Source organism: Rhinolophus sinicus, chromosome 3, assembly GCF_057876585.1.
Source record: "Rhinolophus sinicus isolate RSI-liver-muscle chromosome 3, RSI-T2T, whole genome shotgun sequence".
In the NCBI taxonomy this organism is placed as follows: Eukaryota; Metazoa; Chordata; class Mammalia; order Chiroptera; family Rhinolophidae; genus Rhinolophus; species Rhinolophus sinicus.
The window spans coordinates 34417876-34437977 of record NC_142503.1 but is presented as its reverse complement, the minus strand read 5'-3'; the positions used below and the strand labels follow the sequence as shown (position 1 = coordinate 34437977).

The window sequence follows — 20102 nt, the reverse complement described above, 5'->3', positions numbered from 1 at the left end:
ACTGTTCTGTCAGAATTCTAGTTCCTGGAGTGTCCTTTTGGAACTCGGAAGCGGACCTTTACAAAATTACCGACCTGGATGAAGGCCGGCATGGAAGGTGCTCGCACGAGTGGAGACCATCTGGTCCGTGCCCCGCCCTCTCCCCCCCCCCCGCCCGCCCCGTCCCGTCGCCCCGGGAGAATCTTTTTCTCGGGAGCCCCTCAGCTAGATCCTGGGCTCACCTGACCTCGTCGCCATCGCCCCACTCCACCCCACTAGGAACTCAGCTCCGGCGGCGACCGGGGCTCGGTTGTCTCGGTAACGCGGGACGCGCGCGTGGCGGGCGGCGCCAGGCGGGTGAGCGGCGCGGGCGGCAGCTCCTCCCCCTCCTCCCGCTTGCAGACAGCGGAGGCTGCCAGCCCCTCGCTCCGGAGCGGTTGTTTAGCCGGGAAAACGCGGCTCTCGTGCGGCTCGGGACTCAGCCAGTGAGAGGCTGGGGGTGTGGTAGAGGGAAGTCGCAGGCCAGTACTTAGGGCCTCGCCGCCCGCTGGCCCGGCCTTCTTTGCCCTCTCGCACGCGCTGGATGTTCAGTCCGGCCACTGGGCCGCATCATGGTGACCCCCTGCCCGACCAGCCCTGTGAGCCCTGCCGCCCGGGCTCGGAGGCGGGACAATGACCAGAACCTCCGTGCCCCGGTAAAGAAGAGCAGGCGTCCACGCCTCCGGAGGAAGCAGCCACTGCAGCTTCTGGACCCGAGTCCGCTCCCGGGAGATTCTGGAGTTTGCGACCTGTTCGAGACCCCCAGCTCCGGCTCGGATGGCGCAGACAGCCCCGCAGCGTCCGCGGCACGAGGCTGCCGCCCCTTACCTGGCCCTGCCCAGCAGTTGGTACAGCTAGATCTACAGACCTTCCGCGATTACGGTCAGAGCTGCTACGCCTTCCTCAAGGCGCGGGAGAACCACTTCCACCCGCGGGAGTCGCTGGCGCGGCAGCCACAAGTGAGGCGCTGGTAGAGCCAGCTCCTAGCGCCGCTCTCCTGCCTGTCCCGGGCTCTCTCCTTTTCTGCTCTGCCTAGTTCCGGCCCCGGGTCCAAGTGGGTAGGGGTTTGGAGGCCCGGGCTATCAGCTTCATTTTACAGATGGAGGAAAGTGGGGCCTAGACCGCTTAAACGACCTACCCAAAGTCTCCAAACTGGTTAATGGGGGATATGGTAGACTGCAGAGGAGTTAAGACAGTTTCTGGTTCGAGTCGGACTCCTGTCGACCCCGGCCACGGTATTTAACAATCCTGGGCTTGTTTCTTCATCTGCAAAGTCCGGACACCCCCTCCCCCGCCGCCCCCATTGAATTGCTGAGAGGATTACACGAGGTAATTTGTGTACGCGCTCTGCACAGAGCCAGGCACGAATCCAGGTGTTCGGCGCTTAGCTGGACCAGCGCTCTTTCCACAGCAACGCTGCCCGCCTGTTTCCCAGCTTAGAGAGCATTTAGCTTTTTTCCTCTTCTTCCTGTCTCCCTCCAGGGAAGCTCCCTGCGATTTCTTGGTCCGTCCCTTCCGGAGCCTCTTTTCTCCCTAGGCTCAGCCGATCGCCTCTTTCCTCCGTCCTGGCAGGTGACGGCGGAATCCCGCTGTAAGCTGCTCAGCTGGTTGATACCGGTGCACCGCCAGTTCGGCCTCTCCTTCGAGTCTCTGTGCCTGACGGTGAACATTCTGGACCGCTTTCTTACCACCACGCCTGTGGCTGCAGACTGTTTCCAGCTGCTCGGGGTCACGTCCCTGCTCATCGCTTGCAAACAGGTACCTCCCCGCGGGGCCCGGGGGGCAGCCAAACGCCCGGCCACTCTGCCCTCCTGGCTCTCCAGAGCACACGATTTCCTGCTGAGTTCCCTAAACTCATTTTGGTAGACGTTTGCAAGCTTATACATCCCCCACCCCCAACTTTCACCCAGTGCTCAAAGAAACAGGTTGAAGTTAGTCCCAACAGCTCTTCGTAGAGCCCCTATTCTAGTCTGGTAGCGGGGTAGGGATGGGGGAAGGGCTAGGAGAGACCTTCAAAATTTCTGAAACATTTTTTTAGTCGGACAGTAGTTAGAGAAGCTGCGTTAGAAGTACACCCCAGGTGACTTAAGTGAAAGTATTGGAGCGGTGAAGCCCCAGCTATATTGCTGGAAGGGATGGGGGGGGGAGTTCTGGTTTTCTCCCAGGTTTGAGACTGGGGTGGGCCTTGGGCCCTGGATGCACCTGTGTTACAGGTGGAGGTGCATCCACCGCGCGTGAAGCAGCTCCTGGCCCTGTGCTGCGGCGCCTTCTCCCGGCAGCAGCTCTGCAACCTCGAGTGCATCGTGCTACACAAACTGCACTTCAGCCTGGGCGCGCCAACCATCAGCTTCTTCTTGGAGCATTTCACGCACGCGCGCGTGGAGGTCCGGCAGGCCGAAGTCTCCCAAGCCCTGGAGGCGCAAGCGCTGGCTAGAGGGGTGGCAGAGCTGAGCCTGGCAGACTACGCCTTCACCAGTTACACCCCCTCCCTGCTGGCCGTCTGTTGCCTGGCCCTGGCTGACCGTATGCTTCAGCTCCCGCGCCCCGTGGACTTGCGCCTGGGCGAGCACCCCGAGGCAGCGCTGCAGGACTGCCTGGGCAAGCTGCAGCTACTGGTAGCCATAAATGGAACCTCCCTGACTCACATGCTGCCCCACCAGATTTACGAGAAGTGCAGCCTGCCTCGGAGCTTGAAATAAAATAGCCCCTTGGTCTCCTTTTATCCCTTGGCCAAGGAGCTGGACCTTTCCCATTGCTTTGAGAGAATGTAGTATTGAGCCACAAAGAGGGGTTCAGGGCTCCAGCTTGGTCACCAGGTCATCCTGTGCATTGTAAATCACGTACATTGCAGCGTCTAGTCGTTTATTTATTTTTCTGAGAGCACATGAGAAGAGTCTTTCCCCATTAAACAGGCTGTCGTGGTTTGTCTGAATGCTTCTATTGCCTTTGTCTGCAGGGAGCTATAGTGAAGGCAGCCCCAGAATAGAGGTGGTCAGCAACAGTTGAGGGGTCCTCCCTCCCTCTGGATCCACTCTGTAGTTGGCATCGTTATATAATAAAGCCAGGTCAGGCAATGTCCAGGTGACTGCGGATCCAGTTACAAGGCAACTCAGGGTCAACTTGTAGACCTGTATCCCATGACCCTCCTGTCAGAAGGCTGAGGACTGCACACCCCCAGAGGTCCAAAAGATATGGTGGGGTGTGAAGTTGAATAGAAGCCACAGCAATCTATGCTGTCTAGAGAAGCGAGGGTGCACACGCTGGTGCCAAAGATGCCTGGCCTGGAAGCTTTGGACACTGCAGCTCCACTAGCAGAGGGTGAAGCAATAGCTACTCCAACAACTAACAGGTGTTGGAAATCAAGGCTTTGCAGGCAGTTGTGGCCATTACGAATCGAGCCCATTTACCCTGCAATCACGTCGTTCAATGGTTCATGCTTCTCAGCACCTGTTACACCTGAGCCCAGGGTAACAATGGCATACCGGTAATCATGGCTATCATTGACTGCTTAATGTACCAGGCATTGTGCTCAGAATTCCTCATTTCAATCCAACAATTTTATGAGGCAGTGTCTATCCCATTTTTCAGAGATGAACACTGGGCCTCAGAGAGATTAAACAACAGTGCAGCATCCAGGGTTTGAAGGCAGGTGACCTAAGTTCAGTCCCTCCCTTAGCCACACTGCTCAACTTCCCTAATTTATAGGTGTCTAGAAATGCTCCAAAAACCCTGTTTCTGAGATAGATGTGGCTGTACCAGTCCCTAGCACGGGGCTGTTGTGAAGCCTAAGTGAGATTGTTGTGAGGTAGTATAAGGTTGTGATTAAACGAGTGGGTTTGGAGTCAATTTGCTGGGTGACCTTAAGCAAGTCTCATCTTTATGTCTAAGTCTCTTCTCTAAAAATAGGAATAATAGCACTTATCTGGTAGGGTTGAAGTATGGATTTAATAAGATACTCCATATACCCCCCCCCCCAGTAAAGGCGCTGGCACATAGCAAGTCTTCAAGAAGGCTGGTGGCAGCCTGCACAGAAAAAAACTTGGAGAAAGAAATAGAGATAAAGCAAATATAGGGAAATGTTAACAATTGGCGGTGAACATGCTGTTCATTATACTGGTTTTTCAAATTTTCTGTATGGTTGAAAACAAAAAGTTTTGGGGAAAAGTCATGTATGATTGCATTTAGAATAAATCTAAATTTGTGACAAATATGCACAAATAAAAAGCAAACTGAAAGCAAATTTAGAGACTCTTCCTTGCACTTCTCTCCATATACATCCTCCAAAGCCAGGAACACCTTACTCTGAGCCCCTCAGGCCCCTTCTCTCCTGATTTGTTGATGTGCCAAAATCTCCAGGAACTTTCCTCCTCCTTGGCTCAGGGAGGGGTAAGTGGTGGTCCCATCGCAGGTATGCGATGATGAAAAGGAAGGGGAGGAAAAATATTATCTGTCCCAAATTCCAAAATATCTGGAGCCCTCAGCCTGGTTGTGCGATGTGGTGTGTGTTTGTGATGGGGGGTGGGTAGGTGGGGTGCAGATCCTTCTGCAAAAGAGTGGAAGGAGTTCTCCTCACCAGCATTTACTTTATCACTCAGCCAAGATTGATATGGGTGATTTGGTTCCAGCATCATTCAGATTAGGAGTCATATAATCATGCTATTCCAGCTCCTCTTGCCACAGATAATCTCTTATACATTTTTATGTACAATACCTATACTTTTGTACCAGAATTTGGAACTTATTGATGAAAAATAGGCCTGTTCTGGAAAATCGGTGATGGTCTCCATGTGTAGAGATCTCCCCAAAACTTAGGTAAGAGCGCTCCTACTCCTTTTACAGACTGGGAAATCAGTAAGGACCGGGGCGGAAGATGGACTGGCTAGTGGCTAGGCTACTCAGGAACCAGAAGAAGCAAAAAACAGAGCCAGGAACAGGCTATAGGAGGTGCAGCTGAAAAGGCTCCTTAAGACAACACTAATTCATCCACACCAAGCACCAGTCACGTTACATCAATAATCTCATCTTCACAGCAAAGGGATTGGAGTGAGCATTGTTTTTCCTAAAGAACTGGGGTTCACGGATCTGGTGGAGCCTGGTTCTGATACTCAGCACTCCTGCCCAGAAAGCCAGAGCTCCTCACCGTCAGCATATTACACCAACTCTAGCTGGCCAGCTTCACCTCCTCTGGGTTCCGGCATCCACAGGCAGATCAGAGTCTCTAAGTCTACTCTAGCTCTGCCACTGGGTTACTCTCCATCACTCTTAGGGGTATCTTGTTTTTTAATCTAGACAACAGGTGCAAATAAAAGAGGATCGTGACACTTTAAAAGAGGATCTTTCACTACTATTACTACCGTTGGGGATAAGGCACAAACAAGGAGCCCAGTAGGAGGTCACAAAGATTCCAATTTCAGATGATTGTTCAAATTGGATGGACATGAGTGATACTGAGATAGGCCCCCTCACCCAAGGATCTGGAGACGCCTCTTCCTGGGAGAGGCTTTGGGCTTGGGGAGAGTAGCCAAGATTTTCTGAGAAAGCAAGGCAGGCAGCTAAAGGCTGGGGAGCGGGAAGGGGGACAGAGACAGGGGCTATAGAGGATTTGGGACTGTCTACTGTGGCGTTTACAGAAACTGGAGGACAGTGTAGATGTCACGTTTGCTTAATTGATCCTCTTCTTAAAGCTGTGCTCTGGTGGTGTTGCCTGGGAGAGTGCGGGGCTAGGGGTATCCGGCCGGGCTCTAAGCATCAGACCAAGAGAGACCAAGTGGAAGTAGGTGAGTCAAAACCAGGAATGCTCCCCATGGAGCCTTGGCGAAAGGGGCTTCTGTGATGGGGGGCTGTTCTGGCGAATACCTGCTGGAATTCTACATTTCCACCAAATCCTAGACGGCGGGATAAATGCTGGAGTCTGGCTTTGGCGAGTGTCACTCCATATTTTCTTCGTGTTTTGTGGCTGGTGTGGGAAGAAAATGAAACAAGATTCCTTAACTTTTCCTTCCCCGTTGTCCATAAGCGGGAAGGCGGTACCTAGTGTTAGGGACCGGTAGGGCTCGTCCACCCCTCCTTTCCCTCCCTGCTTTGGCGCGGCGGGGAGGCTGCGGCGCCAACGCTCGCCAAAAGGGCGCTCGCGGGCCCCGGCACCGCGCTCGCGGCTCCCGGGGGAAGCTGGTTGCCAGGTTGGGTTTAACGCCTCCGCCTGAGCGCAGATTGTCCCGGGCTGAAGGCGCCACCTCTGGCGCTCCGGCGCGAGCCGCCCCTCCCGCACGGCCGTCCTCCCTCTCCACTCCGCCCTCCCTCTGCACCTCCACAATCGCCCCTTGGCTCCACCCAGGCCACGCGCCTTCCCGTACCTCCCGACCGCTTCTGAGCCTACAGGCACCCGGCGGAGCGCAGGGTGTGGTCGCCACCCTAGCCCCGGCCACTGCCTCCGAGCAGTCGGTGCGGGGCTCCCCAGCTAAAGCCTGCGGGGAGGCAGAATGCAGGCGTGCGGGGACGCCGCAGCAGGACGCCGAGCCTTCGACAGCATCTGCCCCAACAGGATGCTGGAGCTGCAGGGCCGGCGCTTCGGCAAGCCCAGGAAACTGGACAGGAAGGTGGGACCGCGGCGGGCGGGGGCCGGGCGGGTTCCTCACGCTCTGCGCCCCGAGGGCTGATCCGCACTCACGGTTTCTGTGCTCGGCTAGTTCACGCCTCCGCGGAAGTTCTTTTCCGGTTGCGGCAGCCCGGTGTCGGTGTACGAGGATCCCCAGGACCCGGAGCGCGCTGTGCTGCCTGGTGAGCCGGTGGCCCCGCACGACTCCCCGGGTTCCGCGCGCCGGGTGGGTGGAGCACGCGCGGCTCGGAAGAGCTGCTCTCCCCCGGGTTCCTAAGTCCTGGCGGTGATGCCAGCGGCGAGCCCTTGCTGAGAAGCTCAGGGTCCGTCCCGCTCGTATCTCCGGTTCTACCCGCACAGCCCTCACCACCATAGACCTGCAGGACCTCGCGGACTGCTCGTTACTCGGGTCCGACGCGCCGCCTAGTGGTGACTCAGAAGCCTCGCAGGTACCTCCCCTTCCTCTTGGAGCCTCTCTGGCTCTGGTAGCTCAAACTCGACATTCCGGAGTCTTGGGTTCGTTTCTTCAAGGGCTCGTCTCCGGCGAGGAGCGCACACACATCTGGCTAGTGAGGGGACACGTCCTGCGGAATCTGAGCCTAGAGGATCAGAACTTCCTCCTCCCTCCTAGTATGTTACGGCGGCCGCATTCTCAGAGCTGTTCTGACCGACTCCGGACAGGGGCACTCCTCCGGAGGGCTCCCGGGCCAGGCCGGTCTTCCGTTCTTCTCCCCATCTATTCCCTGGAGCTGCGACAAAGCAATGTGGAGAGTGCTCACTGAGGGATTAGGCGGGTAGGTGGGAGCAGAGTTGCGCGCTGGACATCTGATACGTCCTGTCTGTTCCCCTAACGTCTCCTTCCCGGCCGTTCATTCATTAACCATTTTCACTCCCTGGGTATCTAAGGAGTGTGGAGATCTGAAGATAACTTCTGGATCAAGACCGGAAAAGACAGAGTTCACATTTGGAGGAAACGGGGAAGAGGGACAAAGGACTCTGGAAAAAATCTAATAGAAAACGTTCCTCTCTGCAGAGATGGCCCTTCAGCAGTTGGACATTTTTAAAAAGTTTTTTCTCCCCTTCCAATGACTCCCGTTACATACCCTCATGGGGCAAAGAGGCATTTGACTCCCCCCCCCAAAAAAAAACCCCTATATTTCTTCCCATTTCTACCACTTGTCAGGACTGACATTCCAGCCAGGCAGATGATGGAACCTCCTAGCACTGGTCAGAAGCCTGGCTCATCGATGCCATGTGAAGTGGCCAGGACAGGAGGTCTTAGCTAGACACAACTTACAGGAAGAGTACCAGTCTGTTCCTGCTTCCAGGCATCAGGTGCTGGGGACATGCGGTCCATGGGGAAGGCCCAGCACAGAACTCTCTAGAAGATATGACCACCTCCCACAACTGGGGTTGGCGGTGGGGCAAAGCTTCCCACCTCCTTTAAGTGCCTCTTAGAATTGGGATAGAGCCCAGGCAAGTCAGGCCACTAATAGCAGAGATTGTTAAGGCAAGAGGTGAGAATGGGCATTGCTCTACAGAGGCCATTCTATTGTTCTTTTTAGATCTGGATGCCTAAATAAGGAAAAGACAATGCCTGAGCACCTTTCAGCCGACGCAGAGGCCTACATTACTCCCTTACTTTAACATGTTTATTTTGCAAGTAACAAAAATCTAGCTTAAACTTGACATCATGTTCTGCTAGTATTTGTGTGTGTGTGTGTGTGTGTGTGTGTGTGTGTGTGTGTGTGGTGGGGGGGCTGCTGTTGTAGTTGAAAAAATGCCAGATCTTAATCTAATTGGGAAGGTAGGATTCAAAGTTTCAAGGACAGAGCTCAAGCCAGATGGCCCTAGAGGTCTAGGACTTTCCCTAGGGAAAACAGAGTTGGTGCAGAGGGAGAGAGACCCCTAGGGGAAGATTCCCTGGGGAGACACCTGGCCAGTCCACCCTCTGGTCATATGTCCCAGCTTTTCTCCTGCTGGGGAAGGTGGACAGAGAGAGGAAGTGCTCTAGAAGTGTTGGAGGTCCAGAATGGGCCAAGACCTGGAGAGCACAGAAGAAAGCATTTCCTGGGTCCCACCCAGTTCCTGAGTTAGCCTCCAGGCTCCTCATGGTAAGGACTTTTCTACAGTCTCTGTTGAGAGGGCGACCTTTCAGCCCTTGGAAATGAATCTCATTTCTGATTCCTTCTACCAGAGCAGACCTGTGCTTCAGGATTTGTCTGGGGCCCTCAGACTTTGTATCTCAGCAACTTTTCCCTTGTAGCCTCAGTTCCCAACTGGTGCTAGAGGCCTCCCAGATTGAAACTGTCCCTTCTGAGGAAAACTGATGCTTGTACATTCCTTGATGTTAGGGTCAGAATAAGTTCCTCTTCTCAGAAATATTTGAATAGTAAAAGGGGCTTTTGGGAATGAATATGATTACACGAAGGAATCAAGCAATCAATAATAGTCAAATCAGTAGAATAGATATTTCTGGTGGGCATATTGGAGCATCCCTCATATTATGCCCCTTGAGAGACTTCTTTCCCCTTCTCAGTCTGTCTTCGTTAGAAGCCAGGCTTTCCTAAAAGAGAGATTAAACTAGAGACAATGTAGAGAGGAAAGTGGATTGAAATAGGCACCAGCATTCTGGGGAAGGAGCCCCAATTTCACTATTTCAGAGGTCACTTTGGGCAATTCAATTTCTCTGAGCATCAGATTCTCTATCAGAGGAGGAGTCACTTCCTGGGCCCCGCCTGCTTCCCACATCGTATGAGAATTAACAGAGACTCTAATGTGAAAGAGTTTTGTCAACTCTAAATGTCCACAATTAGGGAAAAAGAAGGTTCTTGCACCAGCATTTTACAGTCTCCTGCCTACACACCCAGGCACATTGTAGGAATCGAGGAGAGTGTCCAGTTCAAGATGTTGGACACCAACTTTTTGAGAAACAGAAGAGCAATAGACACCACAGCTGCTGCGTGCTGAACAGAAACACTTTCCATAGCATTTCTGGCCCCTTCTCATAGCCTACCCTTCCCCTTCCTTTATGGGGATGGGATGGTTTAGCTGTGACTGAGCCTTGGCAGGATATATGGCCTCAAGTTACTGCTTTGGATGACCCTGCACGCTGTCGAGTCTTGGGGGAAAGACCCGAGTGTTCTTACACCACGCTCCCAGATCTTAGAGCGGTGGCTCCTTGGCTGGTCGGAGGTAAGCCCCAGCTGAGGTTCAGCGGGCGCGCAAGGAACGTGCTGGAGGCTGCTGGTTGGCTGGTAGCCGGCCAGTGAGGAGGCGCGGGGCCTGTGCCGGCTGCCAGAGGATGGGCTCCGTGCCAGGGCGCTGAGCGCTGAAGGACAGACACCCGACACACAGCCACGCACAGTTTCAGCGTCCTGCAGGACCCTCGCAGACCGTGTCCCCTCTTCGTGCGTCCTGCTCCCCACCATGGCGGTGCAAGCCTGCTGGGTTTCGTGTCTCGGATGGGGCTTTGATTTTCAGGTATGAGGCTCGGCTTCGAACGCAAGAGAGTACAGATCCAAGGCCGAGCCCGGGAGGACAACTGTAGGTCTAGGAAGTGTTCCAGACCTGCCAGACTCGACATTAACTAGTTTACACCTCTGGTTTATTTCAGAACCATTCCCTGCAAACGGCAGCGGACTTCGATTTGCAGGATTTCAGAGACACGGTAGATGATCTCATTGCAGGCAAGTGCAGCATCCTTGCAGTTAAATAACGGCGGGGTGCGACCCCCCCCCCCCATCAGACTAGTTCAGATTTCGTGGTTGTGAAGGTGGTAAACTCAGCACCTGTCAACGGCTCGCTAGCAATTCATCAAAGGGTCAGGATCTTCGATATTTAGGGGATGCCCCCCTCCCCCCAGCAGTCCTAACAGAGAAGATGAATCTCTGGATCTATTTTAGCCCTTTCTCAGTTTGCCTATGTGAGTTCTGGGAGAGGGAGCCCTACTCTGTGATGTTGAGAGATAGGTGTACGCAGAGCAGCGGACTTGTGTGAGTTCAGGCAGGTTTGCCTGGCCACGGTGGAAATTCAGTACAGATCAATTCAAGAGGCCTATATTGAGCACCTGCTGTTTATGTAGAGTATATCAGGAAGGACCTGGGATCATAGGGATTGCAGAGTGAGGGTGTTTCACTTAATAAAGAAAAATCTCCGTGTAAACCCTACATCCGGCGTGGCATTTTGTCCCTGTAGCTAGCTGGGCATGAGTTTGAGGTTGCAAACCCAGCTCCCGCTCTTCCCCAGACTCATCCTCTTTGATGTCGCCTCCCCTGGCCGGCAGAGACCTCCCTTTCTCTCCTGGCGACGTATTGCCCTTCGAGCCCTGTCTCTCCCCGCCGCTGGATCCACGGGCCCTGCAGTCACCGCAGCTGCGCCCTCCGGACGTACCTCCGTTGGAGCAGTACTGGAAGGAAGTGGCTGACCAGAACCAAAGGGCGTTAGGGGACGCTCTCGTTGAGAATAACCAAGTAGGGACACTGGGCCGGACGCCAGGGGTCCGGGGGCGAGGACAGGGTATGGAGCTCCTGGCGGAAGTGGGGGGTGCATGAGCAGGAATGTGCCCGTGTAGACGCCAGAACCAGTGGACTCCAGAGTAGTTTACATAGTGCTCCAGTGGCTCTACTTCAGTTTCCAACTTCACTAAGTGGGGAATAATTCTACCCCACTCGATTTTTAATAGGGCCACCAATGTTTATTGAAGGCTTTCCATATGCCTGGTAATTTGCTTACTCACAACCACTGAGCTAGTAGATACTTACTAGCCCCATTTTACAGATAAGGAAACTGAAGTATAGGAAGGTTGAACTTCAGAGGCAGAACCTAGATCTGTCTGTAGCCAAAGTTAGTACTCTTCACCGCCAGGCTAGTCTGAGGATTAATTGATATACGTTTTGTCTAAGTGCTTTGTGAAAAAAAGGTCAAATACAGAACATTGCTTATTTTACTTACAAGTGTAAGTGCCCTTGGATCCTCAGTTCCTGAATAGATGTTAGGTTTAATTCATGCAGAGTATACTGAGGAGACCGATGGCCTACCTCTGAACGTTTGGATCTCCTGCAGCTACAGGTGACACTGACACAGAAACAAGAGGAGATAGCCTCGCTTAAGGAGCGGAACGTGCAACTGAAGGAACTGGCCAGTCGGACCCGGCACCTGGCCTCGGTGCTGGATGTAGGTTGGGCGCGGGAGGATGGGACACTGCGGGAAGTCGGAAATGTTCCTGTGCATCCCCGACCCTGCTCGTAGTGTTGGGACCTGGCTGGGGTGGGGAAAGGAGAGGACCGTTGGGAGCTCGCTAAGTCACTAGCTGGGAGCGCCTAAGTCCGCGGAGTCGCGCTGTTTAAGGTGCACCCAGGTCTCCTTTGCGCGCCCCGCACGTGGCGAGTCCTGCAGGCCCTAGGGCGGCGCTCCATCCCCATCTTTTGTAGAAGCTGATGATCACGCAGTCTCGGGATTGCGGGACAGCAGCCGAACCCTTCCTGCTCAAGGCGACTGCCAAAAGGAGCCTGGAGGAGTTGTTCAGCGTTGCGGGGCAGGATTGCGCGGAAGTGGACGCCATCCTGACGGAGATTTCCGAGCGCTGTGATGAAGCGCTGCAGAGCCGCGATCCCAAGCGGCTCCGGCTACAGCCGGAGTCCGCGAGCCTGGACCGCAGGCCTGGGAACCTGCACGGCGCCTTCCGGGGACTGCGCACAGACTGCAGCGGGAGCGCGGTGAACCTGAGCCACAGTGACCTGGAGGAGGGCGGCTCCTTCAGCACCCCCATCCGCAGCCACAGCACCATCCGCACCCTTGCTTTCCCTCAGGGCAATGCCTTCACCATTCGGACAGCCAACGGGGGTTACAAATTCCGCTGGGTCCCCAGTTGATTGGGTTGTGGTCCCCCAAAACATTGCTCTGTATCCCGACTGAAGCGCCTGGAGACTAAGCGGGAGTAGCTGAACGGCTTCCTGAACATGGCTTCTCAGCACTCCCCTGCAGAGCGAATGCCACCTTGAAACTTATTTTTTTCAGTAACAAATCTCGGTACTGAAGCACTGTGAAGTTCTGGTACAAAATAACCCCTCCCCTTTTCACAGCGGAAGTGTGTGTGTGTGTGTGTGTGTGTGTGTGTGTGTGTGTGTGACATACATATTTCAGTCAATTTAAAAAGTATTTTTAGCAGCTTTAAAGCTGGAAGGGACTTAGAAATCACTTAGCTATTTTATAATTGCACAATGCCCTAGCTCTATAAGAATGAAAAGGAGGATTTAAGAAGTTGTCATTTTCTACAATAAGAAGTACTATTGGGAACCACTAATCCCTCTCACTAATCATTTAGGGAGTGTAGGTCCAGCAGTCAGGTCCCTGGGTAACCCCGCCACACATTCCCCCCGGAATGGAAGGACACTTAATTTTGTTACTATTGAAAACTTTTATTCTAGTTACCAGAATAAAAAATTAGGAGAGGTAGCTTAAATACTTGCCTTAGGGCAGTAAGGTAGAGAAAAATGTGGCTTCTCAGAGGCAGTGGGCTATCAACAAAATAGGTGCTGAACACGATTGTCTGTAATGAACATTCATATAATTTTATAAGATTTATGGTAAATGTTTATATTAATTATACGTACAGTTTTGTCTAGACAGAATAACCACACAAAAACAAACTCTGTTAATGAGAAACATAATTTGTTTCAAGAAAATGGCATATCCCACATAAAAAAAAGTGTTTGTATTTTTGGACAGAAACCAGATGTGGAAGTCTTGGTAAAAGTAAAAGTATCTATTTGAATTTCATGGTTAAAATTGGGGTGCACATTCATGTTATATATTTTTTTGTCTTAATCTAAGGAAAACTTGTATGTTATATAATGCCTTCACTTTGACTTTTCTTCTATACCCTTTTATGTGGGGTTCCTTTTTTGACTCTGTGAGTAGCATATGTCAAGTAGTGATTTATTTCAGCCTCCACAGTTCTTAACTTGAGGGCTACTTCTTGCATTTGGGGGCTCAGTGTGGGCAAGTTTCCAACCCTGTTACACCACATTGCTGGTGCTGCCATCTGAGTGGAGATATCAGGTAACAGGTGAGCTGGACAGGGTGGCAGAACCAGCTTTACCAGTTTGTCCTGTGTACTGTTATCTGTATTTAAATAGCCAATTATAAAGCAAGAAAAAAAAAGTGATAAAATAGACCACATTTCCTCATATTTTGTCTAACAAATGAACTTTAAAAATACACTGGACAGCTCAGAATTCTTCTTATCAGCTCAAATATAAAGTTAACACATTCAGGACTGGAAAAAACAAAACAAAAAGAAAATCCTTAACTTGGTCCAAGAAATGATCAGCCTGTCAAAAGTTCTTTTCCGGGCCGGCCTGGTGGCTCAGGCGGTTGGAGCCCGGTGTTCCTAACTTCGAAGGCTGCCGGTTTGATTCCCACATGGGCCAGTGGGCTCTCAACAACAAGGTTGCCAGTTCAACTCCTCAAGTCCTCCAAGGGATGGTGGGCTGTGCCCCCTGCAACTAGCAATGGCAACTGGACCTGGAGCTGAGCTGCGCCCTCCACAACTAAGACTGAAAGGGCAACAACTTGACTTGGAAAAAAAAAAAAAGTCCTGGAAGTACACACTGTTCCCCAATAAAGTCCTGTTAAAAAAATAAAAGTTATTTTCCTCTCCACTCCTGAATTAGTATTTTCATATGCATCAGCTTCCATGACCAAAGTTAAAAAAAAATTTTATATGTATTTTTTTCTATTTGTCTTATGCCTGGATTTTAAAAAAATCACAATTCTTACTGCCATTCAGATTATAGACCTATAATTGTTATGTCAGCCATTGGCAACTCTAACTGCTTAAGTATTTTCCATTTCTGGGGAGCAAGGAGTGTTGTGAGGAGAAGCTCTCCTGTAAACTAATTGCACAAATTACCAACTTTGTATTACTTAGCAGTAGTTGAGTTAAAAAATTAGATTCATCCATTCAACAGATATTTATTGGATGTTACTGAGAATCTAAGTAATGCAGATTCGAAAAACAGTGAAAAAACAAATCACAAAGATCCTGGCCTTGTGGGTCTTTCTCCTGGGAAGAGATAAACACTAAACAAGTATATAAGTGCTATGAAGAACAGTAAGGATAGTGTCAGCTTGGGCTGCTATAACAAAATACCATAGACTGGTGGTTTAAACAAAAGACACTTATTTCTCACAGTTCTGGCTGCTGGGAAGTCCAAGTTCAGAGTGCCACCATGGTTGGGTTGTGATGAGGGCCCTCCTCCTGATTTGCAGATAGACCCTTCTTGCTGTATCCACACCTGGCAGGGAGAGAGTGGGATCTGGTCCTCTTCTTATAAGGGCACTAATCCCATCATGAAGGCTCCACTCTCATTACTTCATCTAAACCTCTCAAAGGCTCCACCTCCAAATGCCATCACACTGGGGTCTAGGGCTTACACATATGAATTGGGGGGGGGGGGACACAAACGTTCAATCCTTAGCAGATAGAAAATATTAGGAGCATGTCATATATTTAGATAGGGTGGTCTGGTCAGGGAAGCCACCTCTGATAAAGTGACATTTGAGAAGTGACCTGAGTAAGTGAGGGAATAAGCCTTATGGATGTCTGAGGGAAGAACATTCCAGGCAGAGGGAATAAGAAATGCAGTTTCTGTGTGTGTGTGTGTGTGTGTGTGTGTGTGTGTGTGTGTGTGTATGTAGGGTGTACCCAACTGTTTAAGAAGAGCAAGGAGGCTAAGGTGGCTAGAGTTGAGTGAATGAGGGGGAAAATGAGAACATTGAATAGAAGAGATAGCCCCTCTAGGCCTTACTGCGGACTTTGGCTTTATTCTGAGTGAAATGGGAAGCCATTAGAGGTTTTCAGGTGGGGTGGGGAGTTCACATGATTATACTTAAATTTGAAGTGGAATATTACGGTTTCTTTGGGAGCATCGTAATGAGGTAGGCATAAAGAAGTGAGGGTGCAAGCAGAGAAACCCATTTGAAGACTATTGGAATAAACTAGGCAAGGGATAATTATAATTTGTTCCCAGGTGGCTGTGGTAGGCAGAATAATGGCCCCCAAGGATGTCCATGTTCTAATTCCTGGATATTTGAGTCTAGAGTTGAGGGGGAAGTTGGGATGGGAGATATCATGTATGGCATGTAAGGCTACCCAAGAGAATAAGATCACCTAGGGAGTGATTGTAGATGGAGAAGTCTGGGGATGAGCTCTGGGCACGCCAGTGGTGATGAAGAACTTTCTGTTCAAAAAATTGGATATACGAAATGCTGATTAGCAAGTATCATCTTCATCTAAAGCAGGTACAGGCTATAGAAATGGTCCTTCAAGTCAAATTAATCCGATAAAATAAATAATTGCTATGTGAAGGGAGGCATGGAATGGAATTTGAAAAGTGACAGAAACATTACAGATCATTTAGTTCAACCATTTAATATGAAAGCTAAAGAACCCTACACAAGTGGGGTTTTGGGTTTTGCTTGCAGTCCTCTTGTTAAAAAATAAAAATGAGATGCTTTCTACTCTTAAGATGTCTAAGAATTTACTGGATTCAATTGGTGGCCTTTTATATAGGTATTCTTTCTATTTTTAGACTCTTTGGATCATTTTATGGGATCTAGGACAAAAATAAAAAAGTCAAGGAAAAACTTTCAAAAATGAGTCTTGGAAATCAGTTTCAAAACAACTTCATAAATGAAGATAGCATATAGGCTAACCCTAGAAAATCCAAGTACATAAATGTAGATTTCTCTGTGAGAACACAATTAATGTAAAGGAAACAAATTGAGAAATAATTATTACGCATAATAAAGATAACATATCAAAAGTATAATAACTACTATAATTAATGATAATTTTACAGGATATTTATTTTGTTTGTTATCGCTTTTAGGGAGATGAAGAATGGAGAGTTGATGACAGTGTGCATTTGGGCAATTTCCCCAAATTGTTGTGATGATCTCATCTGGGAAAAGGGAATGTGACAGTCATACTGAATATGTTTTGCTTTTTCTTATGCTGTTTTGAGTAAATAAACTAGAAGTAAGCAAGACCTAATATAATAATTAGACCCCTGATTTTCTAAGAGTCTCAGGAGAACATATGCCAATGACATACAGCCCCAGCTTGTGATGTATAGGGAAAGCGGAGTAGTGGGCAGGTCTGGCTTTGGTAGAACAGAGCAGGATACCCAAGTATGGAGCCATGCTGATGGAAGCCCTTGACTTCCCCCATCGAACGAGCATCTGTAGTGGAGGCTCAGCAGTTGAGCCTGGTTCAAGAGGAGACACTAATGTAATATCCATCTTCCATCACATGTATCCTGAGGGCCAATACCTAGAATATGAAAGGATCCTACCTTGGGACAGGGATGGGAGGATAGTCAGAGCAGGGACTAATTTGGGGAAACCTGTTTGTGGGTGTTTTCTACGTATAGGTGCCTTCACATCCCTAATTTGGCATGTTGCATAAAGCCCTATGTTGAAGCTGAGACATCATGCTTATTACTTGTGACACAGATTTCAGCCCATAGCATCTTGTTCAAGGCGGACACAGTAAGATTAACTGGTTGGGTTCAATCATGTGATCTACAGGATCATGCAGCCGATGATTCTTACTACATCTTGCTCCAAATAATTTTTAATTCTTTAAATATCATTATACTGCCTTAGTTCACTTTGAGTTTTAAAATAAGGTTTCATTTTCAACACCTAATAGTAAGTTGAGATAGGAGTTGCTAATATTTGCTTCAGCTGCTAATGATGTCATCAATGAACCAGACTTGATCTCTCTGCTTTATCCCCCCTTCCCCAACTTGTCAGCCCTTTGTCCTCATGCTCAGTGTTTCATGATCACAAGATTGCTGCTGTAGTTCCAAACATCATGTCTGCATTCAAAATAGGAAGAAAGAAGGGGATGGGGCTTCACAGACTACTTCTATTGCTTTGATTAGGGAAGCAGAAAAGCTCTTCCAGAAGCCCCCAGCTGGGCTTCCACTCAAGTCTCATAGCCAGACCTGAGTCACATAGTTTCCCCTACTTGCAAGGTAGTCTGGGAATCCAGCTTCTCACTCTTCTAGCCATTATAGTGGGAGGTGGGAAAGAGAGAAGGAAGCTGGGAAAAGCTCTTGTACTCTTCAGTTAGCAGTGTCTATTACAGAGGTTTAGTTGGCCTCAGTAAAGTAGAGAAACCTGAAAGGAAAAAACAAGGCAATGTGTACCTCAGACCCAGCATCAAAGCTTGGCCTCCCCAGCAGGGAGTGAGTGGGTCCGGAGTTCTGGGCCTCCCCTGGGGACCTGGGAGACTGACAGAGAAGGAAGTACTCATCACAGTGTTGCAGTTGGAGCCAGAAGCCTGGGTGTGCGATGAGTCTTTGAGTGTGGGAGCCTCTGGGAATAAGGTTGGTATCCTAGAGTCTCCTTAATAAGTTTTCATCTTCATCTTTTAACTGAAAAAAAAAAAAAGGAAATAAAAGTTATGGAGTAATACATGCTAGTTGTAAAATAATTCAGACTAACAGAAAAGCACTACAAAGTAACAATAGTGGTAATCCTACTATTTAATATACTACTATGAACATTTGGTGTATTTTCTTTTCTTTTTTTTTTTAGATGCAATGCTTTATTTAACTGTCATACGAATATATCTATAGTATGTACATTTAAAATATAACCAGTATATGAATAATATAAACAGAAAAAAATGTTTCTAATCCTAGTATCATCTTATTTTTGTACTCTAATCAAGTAAAAAATTGTGATTTCTTTAATTCTGCAAAAAATATTACAAATCTAAGTATAATAGTTTGGGTTCTACTTTATAATTCTTCAATGATGACTGATGGTAATTTGATTTATGTACACATAAATGGTGAAAAGCTAATACATATTTTAAGAATGACGTCACATAACATGCGGACATAATTGTAGTGAAGGATAAGTTATTAAAATAAGAAATTAGTTTACTATAATTATTAAATCATGGACTAGATTAGCAACAAGTGAGTGACTAACGGACATTTTCCTCGTGATATTTCAAAATAGAATAGATGCTACAGTACTTGGATGGATATACATTTATCTTTCTAAGAAACTGACGTTGGACCAGGAAATTTCTTACAGCCATTTTTATCAATCTGTTAATACTAGTTAAAATTATTTTTTAACTTGCGAAAGGTGCCCTTTAGCTTTAAAGCCAGTTTATTAAATTCTGCAAGTTTAAAACTTGAATGTCTACTTGATATTGAAGTCGGCCTCTGTTTCTGTTTCAGATGGAATCCCTGTGACTTCGTCCGCTATCACTAGAGGTGACTCAGCCATGCGCTAGTCTCATCACCTGTGAGTGACTATGAATGGAAGTGGGTATATGCCTACTATTTCAAACATAAGAGGACAATGTTTTCAACTGTTCACTAGATATTTTTACCTTGAAATTGCTGTAAAAATTTAAAAGGAATGACATGCGAGTTAAAGGAGTTTTGAGTTCCTGTGATGAACTGGGCAAGTTGATGCTAAGTCTAATGAACATCTTGAGAGTCCTATGGAAACCATTTCTCATCTCTAGTGGCATCTAAAAAAAGTGGTTAAATTATTAGCTTGTATTTCATTCAAGGTTTATAGTGGCAGGAACAAGTGTTTCTCTTTGCAAATGTGAAGCCTGGTATTGGCAACATGAAACATCTTAATGCAGTGACGTGCTGGTCAGCATTGGACACCAGTCTTGGAAGGGAAATGGAGCCCTGGTTGGTAGTGTTTGCTGATTTCCGTGGTTGACTATGCGATGGCTGAGTTGAAGATACCAACATGCCAGTGAGCATTCACTGGGCAGAGTTGTGCAAAGATGTATGGTAGCACACCGTTATTCAGTATTTCTAACTTCCAGATAATAGATGTGAGTATAGTTACTAGTAAAATGTGATAACAAATATTAAAAAGTGATGATTTTTTGCACACTGCCTTTGTTTTAGTATAATTTAATTGTAAATTTACCTAATTTTTAGTAACATTTGTGTTTAATAAGTGGCACACAAATTCCCAACATTTTAACAATCAGCTTATACCACACTGGTATACGCTATCCAGCATCTTAACTGCCCCATGGAACTGTTCTTGAGAGATCTTGAAAACAATGAGGTATAATTAGGAAAGCTAACTTTACTAAAGTGTTTATCACGAATAGGCCCACTGACCAGATGGGAGGCATATTGCGAGGAGTTTGTACCTCATCCCTGGTGATTGCAGATGTGTGGGGAGAGGTTTGTGGAAATTGTATAGAGCAGTTTAAAACAAACAGCCACGGCTCCTAAAAGATGACAGTTTTCAAGTTATCCAAAGCATGCCTTTCAAAGATATCCATTTCTTTCTTGCCTTTAACGTTTAAGAAATTGTCCTTCTGGGCTTGTTTTTGTCGGTTTATGTGGAACTGCTTTCCTCCAAACTTTCTGTGCCGCACTTATAATCCCCCTGTACTGACTGGCTGTGTTTATTA

The 20102-nt window shown here is 48.5% G+C and overlaps 2 protein-coding genes across 2 annotated transcripts; both read left to right on the top strand.

The window, feature by feature from the left end:
- Positions 1-402: 402 nt before the first annotated feature.
- CCNO (cyclin O) lies at positions 403-4244 on the top strand. Its single transcript, XM_019742923.3, has 3 exons — positions 403-977; positions 1591-1776; positions 2232-4244. Exons 1-3 carry the CDS (start codon positions 591-593, stop codon positions 2715-2717), a joined length of 1059 nt encoding a protein of 352 aa, XP_019598482.3. The 5' UTR covers positions 403-590; the 3' UTR covers positions 2718-4244.
- A 2088-nt stretch (positions 4245-6332) lies between these two features.
- On the top strand, positions 6333-14217 carry MCIDAS (multiciliate differentiation and DNA synthesis associated cell cycle protein). The gene is made up of 7 exons (XM_019742916.3): positions 6333-6614; positions 6705-6795; positions 6974-7062; positions 10230-10302; positions 10862-11085; positions 11678-11788; positions 12046-14217. Exons 1-7 carry the CDS (start codon positions 6498-6500, stop codon positions 12484-12486), a joined length of 1146 nt encoding a protein of 381 aa, XP_019598475.1. The 5' UTR covers positions 6333-6497; the 3' UTR covers positions 12487-14217.
- Positions 14218-20102: the final 5885 nt, after the last annotated feature.